Raw genomic sequence first — 12,039 nt, 5'->3', positions numbered from 1 at the left:
CCCATTTCTGATGACATTGTATTATCAAAATTTCCACCCCCTGGAGGACCTGGAGCTGAGGGACAGCAAGTCCTTCTGCTACACCACTGAGGGTGACACCACTGAAATTATGATTCTGTAGATTTTTGTTAGGATATAGATATTCAGGCCTGTCTGGAAAGGCCTGTACTTTAAGAATTTAGGTGTATTCTTATCACTTGGCTAGTTAGAGGTATAAAAGAAAGAATCAAAATCACTGTCTGCCAGTGTAAGGTCCTTCTCTTACTGTGACAGTCTGAGGCCCTGTTCTTAGGCTAAGGCCTTTGGCTAAGCGACAGAGGCAGCCATAAGCTGGGAAGCGACTGGTCACATCCTCACATTCCAAACTAGTCACATTGAAAGAAAGTGCTATTGGGCTGTTAGGAATAGAATCCTGTCCTGATAGTGCCTATCACCTCCAGAGAAAGGGAAGTGCCTAGAAGATGTAAAAGGAAATTGAGGATGATAGTTTTCTGTCTGATAAGAACTCACTTATCAATAGACACAGCTGGGAAACTCTTACGTCTTTATAGATGTAGTTGTGAAATCCTCACTTCTGTATTGTTTTGTCATTATAGTTCCCACTTTGCTATTGTTTATTGGCATGGTCTCTGTCTGGTTCTGTGATTGTTTCTGTCTGCTGCATAATTAATTTTGCTGCGTGTAAACTAATTAAGGTGGTGGGATATAATTGGTTAGCTAATCATGTTACAATATGTTAGGATTGGTTAGTTAAATTTCAGTAGAATGATTGGTTAAGGTATAGCTAAGACTATTACTATATAAATTAGGGGCAAACAGGAAGTAAATTGGGATTAGAAAATAAGGAAAAAGGAATTTGTATTTAAGCTCGCTGGAAGTTCACCCCAATAAACATCGAATTGTTTGCACCTTCGGACTTCGGGTATTGTTGCTCTCTGTTCATGCGAGAAGGACCAGGGAAGTGGGAGAGCGAAGGAATAAGCTCTCTAACAATTTTTACAAAAAAAGAAAAGGAGTACTTGTGGCACTTTAGAGACTAACCAATTTATTTGAGCATGAGCTTTCGTGAGCTACAGCTCACTTCATCGGATGCATACTGTGGAAACTGCAGAAGACATTATTTACACAGAGACCATGAAACAATACCTCCTCCCACCCCACTCTCCTGCTGGTAATAGCTTATCTAAAGTAATCATCAAGTTGGGCCATTTCCAGCAGAAATCAAATTTTACAAATCAAATGACGCCTCCCTTACTTTTCTATCACTAACTTGCCCAATACAATGAGATTTCACTACATTAGGCTCCCAGACTATCTCTGAGGAACTCTTCATGACACTTGCAGCACTACTCCCTGTGGCTCCTGATGCCTTCACAGAGCTGCAGACTCAGTGTTATAGACTACAAGTTACATTACATAGAAAAAGCTGTTTTCAGAAACCCTGAAAAGACTTCTGCTTGGAACAATTCTTATTAAAAAAAAGCTTCCTTTGAGGTTTGAAGTCTGGTTGGGCAGGACCCGGAGGGCATAGGTGCTGACTTTTGGTTTTGCCGGTGGATGCCCCATCCTGGCTCCGGCCCCTCCCCCACTCCACCTCTTCCTGCCCCCGCTCTGCCCCATCCCCTTAGGTCCTCTCCCCTGAGCATCTCCTGCCCACTGCTCACTCCTTTCTGACCCCTACTGCCTTGAAGGTGAGGTGTCTGTGTTTGGGGGGCTCAGCCTCCTGCCAAAACTGGCAATTTTCAGCATATTTATACTCTTCTTTCATATTCTGTTATTGAATGTGTGTCTATCATTGGCATCTTAACAATGTAATCATTATTAAAATAGTAATGAAATATATCATTAATAATGATGAATTACAGTATATTAAAATCATTACATTCAGCTACAAGCTGTCTTCACTAACATCCCAATTTAAAGACATTACGTTCACTCCGTGCTTCACTCCTGCTTAGGGCCTGTTTGGGATCTGAGGCCACTGATGGCTGTGGGAAGAAGGTGGATGGGAGGGACAAGCAGTGGAGAGTCTTTCCCCTCTCCCTGCCCCTTTCTCCTTTCCCTTCCTTTCGCTCTTCCTGCCCCTTTCCCTTTCTGTTGTTTCTTCTCTAAGTCCTTGCTCCCCTTCCAGCTGTTTCCCTCTTCTTGCTTCCCACCCATGTCCCTTTTCCCATCTCTCTCTGCTCCCCACCTCCCTTAGTGGTTAATGCACAGGCCTCAGGCTCAGGTGTTCTGGATTTGATTCTCTGCTCTGCCATAGACTCCCTGCTTAGCCTTGGGAAAGTCACTTCACCTCTGTGTGCCCTAGATCCCACCTGCCAAATGGGGCTATTGCTGACCCTGCCTCCTAGGCTAAATCCATTCATGGCTGTGTGATGATGGGGGAAATGGAGATACCAATGTTGGTAGATTTGGGGTGTATTTCTCCAGAGCCAGAGAGTGAGAGCCAGCTCACCAGGGGGGATGGGAGAGAGAGGGACTCAGTCCAGCTCCGCAAGGAGTGGGATCAGGGCTTTAGCCCTGCAGCTTCTGCCACTAGGGTTGCTGGGGACTTGAGCCCCACATGTTCTGCCAGGGTCCGGGGCTTCTCCCCCGCAGTGCAGCTCCTGCCGGGGTCCAGGGCTTCTCCTCTTTCCCCCTCCCCCACCAGCATGGCTCCTGCCAGGGTCCGGGGCTTCTCCTCCACGCCCCCCCCTACCCCCAGCGTGGCTCCTGCCAGGGCTTCTCCCTAGCGCGGCTCCTGCCAGGGTCCAAGGCTTTTCCTCCCCCTAACCCACCACTGCACCCAACCCTAGCCTAGCTGGGCTCCCTTGGGTCACCTGATGCCTGCTGTGGCCAGAGTGGAGCCTGGCTGGCAGGGAGCAACCATACAGGTGGACGTCATGGCCAAAAGCCCAAGAGGTGTGGGGCAGCCCTAGGCGAGCAAGGGCTGGCTGTGCTGCTGCTGGTAGCCCAGCACTCCTGCCCATGCCTAACCCTAAGTCTTTTTTTTGTGAGACTCACTCAGCCCCTGCCAGAGCAGAGAGGTGGGAAACAGTTGATCTGAGCCTACCCGCCAAACTGCTGATCACAGCTGCACGTAGGCTGCCCCTAGGAAACAACTCATCTGCCGAGGCACCCGCAAAACAGTTGATCCCTGGCTGCCAACAGCTGGTCATCCCAGTGGGTGCTGAACACCCCCTATTTTTTTTCTGTGGGTGCTCCAGCCCCGGAGCACCCACGGAGTCGGCGCTTATGCCAGAGGGGATTTAAGGTGGGCATACCTGCCAACTAGGAATCAATTTTTTCCTTAAGACTAACCTTTTGGCAATAATCCCAATACATGAGTCAATAATGATTAATATATTATATAAAAGTACTTTTAATTGAACCATCAGGAAGAGTGCAGGACTAAAACCATGAAATCCCGTGATCTAATTGCTACAACCTTTGTCCTTCTTTTCCTCACTACCTCTCTACTGTTTGCTATCCTCACTCACATCACTGTAAACTATTCACGGCAGGGCCCTTATCTGTCTTTACTGTAAAATGCCTAGGGCACAGAAGAATTATTAATAGCACTAGTAATAGAGGTGGTCCAAAACCAGACTCTACCACCGAAAATCACCCAGATCTGGGGGGATTCTTAATCTGAACCCCAATCTGGACCTCAAATTTGTAGTCAGCCCTTATTTCTATAGGGTCATATTGTGATATCCTTCCACGTGTTGAACAGTACCTTATAGGTGTAAGATTCCATTCAATATGGGGAAGGATATCACTGTCTAACTCATAATGGGTAGAACCTAACACTATAATAATGGGTAGAACCTAACACTATCTCTAGATTGGGTCCAACCAAAACGGTGCTTGAAAGACTGATGTGCCTTAGTTGCATGATTCTTTTCCTCTTCTTGGGAGCTGTGAGACTTGCATTACTTAGAAAGTTTAGGTGTAGAGAGTGTTCCTCCATGACATGCAATTTCCCCACAATTCTTAAATCATATACGCTAATTGTTACTACTGTATTTAGAAGTGACAATCAATATGAGTTACAAAAATATTTTTTAAAACTCTTTTCCTCAGAAAGCTCCTCTTCTCTTTCAATTACATTAAAATACATGCTCTTGTTTTCTCTCCCCAATTGTCCCCATTTCCCTATCTCAAATGTCGGCAGGTAGGCATGTTCTGGAGCTGTAAAATTCAGATCCTGAACCAGCAACACCCTGAAATAAGGATTCAGTGTTTGGTTTGGCCTATTATAGAAATGTGGAGGAATAGCTGCAACATACAGGTCTACTATCTAATCCACATAGCTATTTATACCATACTCACCTCATGACATCTAGAGGCTGGTCCATGAGGCTCAGCACCGCGGATCAGACTTGGGATAATATTGGGCTCTGATGTTTTGTTTGGGCATATTATAGAAACGGAACCATAAGGCACAATTTTGGTCCAAGTTTTGACGCCCCCACAGGTCCGGGGGATCCGGCTCTGACTCCGCCTGCTGTGATAAGAAAGGGAGAGCGGCTCGGCACCCTAGGCCTGGATCTGCGTTCAGAGTCAGCCAAAGGCTGGGGGCACTGGGGGCTCGTCCGGGCTTTGTCTCGGTGTCTTCCCCTTCCTTCCCCCGGGCGGGGCGGGCGCCTGCAGCTGCCGGGAGCGGCGCCAGCGGACCAAACTGGTCCCGGGTGCTTTCGAGAGGAGTCGGAGCAAAGGCCGCGGCAGCTCGGCGGGGGCGGCGACAGCAGTGGCTATAAAGAGCGCTCGTTTGCCCCTCTCGGGATGCCGGGCTCGCCGCGTCCTCAGCCGCTGGTCGCGGGGAGCAGAAGTGTAAGGAGCGGGCGCGAGGCGGGAGACAGAGCGCAGCGGGGAGAGACAGGACCTGTGCCGGGGGCGGAGCTGTGGGGCGCCGGGACCTGCCTCCTGCGCTCGGGGAGGGGATGCCCGCACCTGTCCCTGACTGAGGAGGGGGTGCCAGGACCGCTCGCCTGACCTCGGGCTGGCGATGGAGGGATGCTGGGCACAACCTGAGCCGGCCGCTGCCCTTTCTCACCTGCTGCTCCTCACTTGGAGCAGGCGGGGTTCGCCTCCGCCCTGCCTCTGCTGGAAGAGGGGCTGCGATTAGTGGGCCACTGTGCCTCGCTCTTCAATGTTGCGTTTAGCAGCGTTCTCAGCGCTGTAAAAGGCAGAGTAGACCTGACCCCGACCGGGGAGCACCGCGGGGCCTTTTGTTTTCGAAGGGCAGGGCGGAAGTTGTTTACGATATTAGACAATGATACCTACTATCCTGGTTTGTTTTCAGTGCGGTTTGTTTAAGAGAGCAATACTTGCTCTGCAAACTCATCTCGTTGGCATGCACAGGCTGCCAAGCTTGCTGAAGTTGACTAGATGCAACATTTATTTGACCCACTTGATTTTCTACCTTAATTTGTGAAAACGTCCAATTAATTATTTATATGAAGTTTATTAATACCGTTTGTTTATTTATTTGAAACAGGGCTTTTCTTTTCTTTTAGATAACACTGTGGTGTTATATGTTTCTTGATTCTGCAAGAAGGCAATGCTGTATTTGGTACTATCTCTTTCCATAGTGGAATATTTGTAAACTACAGTAGAACCTTAGAGTTACAAACACCTCAGGAATGGAGGTTGTTTGTAACTCTGAAATGTTTGTAATTGTGAACAAAACCTTATGGCTGTTCTTTCAAAAGTTTACAACTGAACGTTGACTTCCTTCAGCTTTGAACTTTACTATGCAGAAGAAAAATGCTGCTTTTAACCGTCTTAATTTCAATGAAACAAGCACAGAAAGTTTCCTTACCTTGTCAAGTCTTCTTTTTAAACTTTCCCTTTATTTTTTTAGTTGCTTACATTTTCCACAGTACTGTACTATACAGTATCTGGGTTTTTTGTTTGTTTGTTTTGTCTCTACTGCCTGATTGCATACTTCTGGTTCCAAATGAGGTGTGCGGTTGACTGCTCAGTTCGAATTTGTAACTCTAGTGTTTGTAACTCTGAGGTCATACTGTATTATTCATTACGGTATAACATCTTTTTAATTTTACATTTATTCCACTTTAAACAAATACTCAGTGAAATGTATTCTTTTAGCTCCATGATGTTAAACTTTATAGGTGTAAACCAAAGCTCTCTGTGTGGTATAATTTTTTAGTTAGACAGAATAGTGAGTACATGGTGCTTAATAGTGGGTGGTCCCTGTTCAGAAGGCTTTGTGCAGGGTCCAGTCCTCCATGCCATACTCAAGCAAAATCTGACAAGTCAAAAGGAGTTTTTCCTGAGTAAATAGTAGGTGGGCCCACAGTCTGAAGACATACACATAAAAGACCACATATATGGAGTCATAATGTTTTGTGGAGGAGCTGAATATTCTTTGTTTTGGTTTTCACCAAGAAGGTTAGCAGTGATTGGATGTCTAACATAGTGAATGCCTGTCAGGGTTGTTAAGTACTGGAATAAATTACCTAGGGAGGTTGTGGAATCTCCATCATTGGAGATTTTTAAGAGCAGGTTAGACAAACACCTGTCAGGGGTGGTCTTGATAATACTTAGTCCTGCCATGAATGCAGGGGACTGGACTAGATTACCTCTCAAGGTCCCTTCCAGTCCTATTATTCTATGATTCTATGCTTTGCTCAACATTACCATAGTTCAGTGGGCAGTTACTAGTATTTTGTATTTCAGTAGCCCACAAGTCCTAGACAAAATTGGGGCCCCATTGTGCTAGGCACAGTACAAACAACCAATGACATTTGCTGGAAAGGTTGCATGTAAGAAAAAAATATGTCAGATTCAGCAAAATATTTAAACTTTCTGAAGTTAGTGGACTACCCATGTACTCATGCATTTGTGTAAGTGCTTTGCTGAATTGGAACCCGTGTTCTTCTGACAAAGTCAGTGGGAGTTTTGGGGTGCAAAGAATTGAGGATCAGTCCTTAGAGGGGGACACTAAAGATTTTTTTAAAAGATCCCTAAAACCAGCTTTTCCACATAAATGAAAAAAGAAAAAAAAATCAAAGCTTTTAATCTACTTTCTGCCTTTTATTATTACCAAATACATAGAATGTTGTGAAGCTCTTTAGTTATAAACTTTGTACTTCTAAAGATAATGAGTATTAAAGTTCATATTTAAAATTGATAACCACCACATAAAAATGTAGTCCTTGACTTGTATGATATCTTAAAAGTAGTTATAACAGTACAAATTCTATGTACAGATTATAGCTATTACAGTTCAAATTTATTGTTATGATAACCATATAAGATATAGTACTTGATTTGTGTATGATATTTTAAAAATAGCTGTAACCAGGGGTGAAAGTAACTTAAAGGACTTACCGGTACACCGGAGTCCTAAGCAGGGGGCGTGGCCTCGACTGGAAGAGGCATGGCCTCAACCAGAAGAGGCAGGGCCTTTAAAGGCCCAGGGCTCCGGCTGTGACTAGGAGCCCTAGGGACTTTAAATCACCCACAGAGCTACCAGTTGCAGAGGCAGCTGGGAGTCCGGGGCGATTTAAAGGGCCTGGGCTCTGGCCATCGCTACCGCAGCGGAGCTCCGGGCCCTTTAAATCAGTGCTGGAGCCCTGCCGCCACTACCCCGGGGCTCCAGCAGTCGTGCTCAGGAGGCTGTGGGGAGCCCGGGGCCCTTTAAAGCGCCAGCCTGGGGAAGCCAGTCTGGTCCGGCACAGCGTATTGGCTTTTGCCGGTACGCTGTACCGTACTGTACTGGCTTACTTTCACCTCTGGCTGTAACAATGCAAATATTGTATACAATATGTTTTATTTGCTTTTATCTTTCATATGTTTTGAAAGTACTGTTTTCTTGTATTTGATTGTTTATTTGACACCCTGAGCATCTTGTCTGGAGATGGGAGCTTTATTAATGCAAAACCATTATAAATGAAATTTATATTTACTAACCATTATTTGTAAGATTATTTTCCTTTTCCTTTTGTTTTATTTTGGTAACTAAAATAAAAGAGACAGTGATATCCGTTTTTTAAAATTGCAGACACTAAACAAACACATAACAAGTGGTGTTTATACCTTGTGCCTACCTGCTAGGTGAATTTCAACCCTGTAAAGTAGGATGGGCACCAATAGTTATTTTTATTCATTTAAATACATCTATCAGAAAATAATAACATTAGGTACTGGGATCAATAAGGTGTGATATTATTTTGCTGTGGAGAAACTCACTGCACCAAATCCAAAAAACCTTATAATACTCTGCTATTTGGGAACCATATATGACAGACACTGAATCCAACACTTATGCTACTGGATCTCAGTGTGTTATATTTTCACAATTATTGAAAATATTGGCTGTCCTTTTTCTTCTTCTCCTTCTTATGACTGGAGTTTGCATTTTGTTTGTAAGTTATATTTTCTCATAAAAAAGTATTGTCATTAAATGTTTGCAGTAATAAACCTGCCACATATTCTCCTTACTATATTTGTAGTGTGGAACTTATTCTAGTAACAATCTTCAAAAATTAAAATAAAATAAATAAAATAAAAAAATTAAATAAAATAAATAAAATAAGATAGGTTGATAGGGAATTATGTAAGATAGGAGGGGGCTGGATAAGTCTTTGGTGTGTGTGAATGAAATGTAATCACTGAGATGTTGGCTATGCTGATGTGTCAGCATAGGATGAATTAGAAGATATTCTGCAAACCCTTATTTATACGAGCAAATACAAGTACAAGTAGCTCATACAAGTAGCTCCATTAAAAGCAAAAAGATTTTTAGTAATTTTAAGCTATTTGTGTTGAAAAGGCCCCAATCCTGCAAAGAAGTGCATGTAGGCAGACCCCTGCTCTTATGCAGAGCCCCAATGGCCCCTGACCAACACAGGATTGAAAAAGCTGAAAGGTGGTACAGAACCATCTTTCCCTTATTCTGGATTTACATTTTACATAGCTGAGCCCATTGACTGCAGTGGAAGTTCTATGTTAGTAAAGCAAGCAAGATTTGGTGCTTTATTTTTCTCCATATTCCTTTAGGTGAATAAGCCATGGCCCTGTGTATGGGGCAACATAGAGATGAATCAACCCAGCAACAGTTTTGTGGGACATGCCTCCTAGCTCCCTGGCACTCCAGAGAAAGAAAGCTACTACAGCACCTCTTTAAAAGGTGCAAGATTAGAAGAGGTTCCTTGCACCTTTCCTCCCCTTCCCCTTTTGTTCACCCATTGAAGGGCCACACAATTTTTTTCTTGCTGAATAAGTTCTTGTTGAATAAGGATGACTGACTTGATGTGCGAAGAAAAAAGATTTGACAAATTTTAGGAAACTGAATTATATGAAAATGTTGAGTAATTATTGCAGAATGTAATAGTGAGTAGAGTTTGTTGGAAAATGGAAAAAATTCTCACAGGGATAGTCACAAAATGCTTTCTTTTTTTTGCCCAAGTTTTATTCAATGGAAATTTTCCAGTCACCTCTAATAGCAAGGTGGATAATTTAATGAACCAAGTCTAAGAGCACACCATAGTTACTGAAAATTAATGACTGGCGATTAAATACATTTTTATTTTTAGAGACCAAAAAGAAAGTCTGATGGCTTCTGCACAAACTGATCCTCAGGAAGATGGGAGTGTGAATGGGAGTGAGAGTGACAGTAGTGCTGATGAAGAGAGCGAGACCACGGACAGTAGTCTGGAGCATTATTCTTCCCCATTTGATGGAGAAGAAGATGGAGAAAAAGAAGTTGAAGAAGATAAAAGCCATCATGACTTTTCAGGTATATTGAGAGCTGAAGAAGAGTTTCAACATGTTTCAAAAGCTGATAGAGAAGATTCCAAAGAACTCAGGGACACACGTGAGTCCCCAAATCCTGGTGAGATGTTAGCTGCTTATGCCAGTGGTTCCCAAACTTGTTCCACCACTTGTGCAGGGAAAGCCCTGGTGGGCCGGGCTGGTTTGTTTACCTGCCACATCCGCAAGTTTGGCTGATTGCAGCTCTCAGTGGCCACGGTTCGCTGCTCCAGGCCAATGGGAGCTGCTGGAAGTGGCGTGGGCCGAGGAACGTACTGGCCGCCGCTTCCAGCAGCTCCCATTGGCCTGGAGCAGCGAACCGCGGCCACTGGGAGTCGTGATTGGCTGAACATGTGGACACAGCAGGTAAGCAAACTGGCCTGGCCCGCCAGGGGCTTTCCCTGCAGTATTGGTGGAACAAGTTTGGGAACCACTGACTTATGCTAATGTCTAATTTTTATGGTGTTCTCTTACCACATGAATCCCTTGTAACTGTTTGAGTAAAATCCATATGTTTATTTTAGAACAAAGAGAATGTCTTGGATTTCTGAAGAAACTGTCTTTATTCATTTGGAAATCCCTGTCACAAGCTAAGTATGTACAGTGAGTTTCACTGAAATAAATGTAAAAATAATTTGTTAGGAAAAAGTTTCCATTAAATCCAGTAGTTGGCATTGTTAGCATAATATAATACTGTACCTTTTACTGTGACTGTCCACTATTCATCCAGGTTTATTGAAAATCAGGCGATCGGGGTGTCAAATTAATTCTCTGAAGGAGACTGAATTCCACTTTTAATTATGGTCAGTGGGCTGGGCATTTAGGACTCTATACTCTGCTCAGTCCATAGCAGAATGCCCACTGACACAAATGGGAGGTTTACACAAAGCTCTAGCCAGTCCTCCCCAACATCTTTCTTCAGCTTCTATTCTTCCCAACAGCTCTTGTTACTAGTTCTCATCTCTGTTAGCACCCTCTCTCTCACAAGTCTCCTGTAGCTCTCTCCCAGTAGCTCTTGCCAGCTCTCCACTGCTTCTCTCTGCCTCCAGCAGCTCTCCCATGCTGCATCCTATCCGTCTCTGTGGCTCTCCTTTCCTTTTCAGGTACCGCTCACAGGCCCTTCCTATCTCTTTCAGGCAGCATTCCTCCACTGCTTTCCTGGCTCTTTATACAGCCCAGATGCCTTCTCTTAAGCCCAGTTGGCAGGCAGCTGACTAGTCATAGGTGCACTGAACCTAATCCCTCTTAAAGAGGCCAGTCACCCTGTGACAAGGTGACAGTCCTACTGGGATTTTCAGAAGTGCCCAGGTGCCATCTTTCCCTCATTTCCCTGTGATCTTCATCAGGAAGAGGTCTGGCTCCAAGTCTTCTTTCTGGCTGGGCTAAGGCAAATCTTATATCTTCCTGACATAAGCAGCCTTCATATTAGGGGTGGAGTGAAGAAAGAATCCCCCTAATTGTTGGTTTGCTGGAGGGAATCCATCATGATTAGATTCTTCTTGCTAATAGGATACGCTGACATTTCTGGGGCTGAGGAAAGAGGTAATATTCAATATCTTTTCATCTCCTTTTAAAATTCTTCCCTACTTGAAAGAACTCATCCTTTTAAGATGTTAAAAGAACTCCCTTACCTCGCTGAAGTTATTGGCATGAATATAATTGTTATATATTATAACTGGGGCGTCTGGCAAGATGGTGCCCACTATACATTCTGTGGTTGTATCCAATGGGACACTTTTCTGTCAGAATCAGGAACAGCTTCCGCAGAAACAGATATGAGTGGTAGCAGCCATAAAATTTGATTTGGGCTAGATAGCATCCACAGTGTTGAAGAGTGAGAAAATTTCCATTACATTGAATAAATGAAGAGGAATGTTGGCAGCTTATGACCGACTTTAGAGGCAAGAAAGATAGATTTCTTCTGAATTGGCCTATACTACTCAATTTTGTAGATTTTAAAACAAGTTTTCTAGTGAATTAAATCTTTTAGCAATCAAATGTCTGCCCCCCCCCACCCCCGGCATTTCCATTTGTGCAAGATTATGCTTATACTCTTTCTCTTTTCATTCAGGTATGTCAGTTTACTAAATGACTTTGTGGAGTCTGAATTTTTTGTGATAGATGGGGATTCCCTGCTTCTCAAGTATTTATGCAAGAAAAGACAATATCTGCCCTTCTTTTACTTAGTTGAATGCTTTCTGCTGGATTTCACCCAAAAAGGAGCAAAATATGTAATTGTTTTCTTCAAGGTACTGTAACAACCAACTCTTATTT

General features: G+C 43.8%; 1 protein-coding gene across 1 annotated transcript in view; it reads left to right on the top strand.

Annotated features, from left to right (window-relative positions):
* The first annotated feature begins 9,567 nt into the window (after positions 1–9,567).
* The window catches only part of LOC144264396 (putative ATP-dependent RNA helicase DDX60), a 75,723-nt gene continuing 73,251 nt past the window's right edge, over positions 9,568–12,039 (top strand). The window contains exons 1-3 of the mRNA XM_077816159.1: positions 9,568–9,829; positions 10,290–10,368; positions 11,837–12,014. Of these exons, the coding sequence (XP_077672285.1) occupies positions 9,568–9,829; positions 10,290–10,368; positions 11,837–12,014 (519 nt within the window). The remainder of the gene's footprint in view (positions 9,830–10,289; positions 10,369–11,836; positions 12,015–12,039) is intronic.

Source organism: Eretmochelys imbricata, chromosome 4 (assembly GCF_965152235.1).
Source record: "Eretmochelys imbricata isolate rEreImb1 chromosome 4, rEreImb1.hap1, whole genome shotgun sequence".
Classification (NCBI taxonomy): domain Eukaryota; kingdom Metazoa; phylum Chordata; order Testudines; family Cheloniidae; genus Eretmochelys; species Eretmochelys imbricata.
Note: the sequence above shows the minus strand (reverse complement) of the source record. Positions and strands in the feature narration are given on the sequence as shown.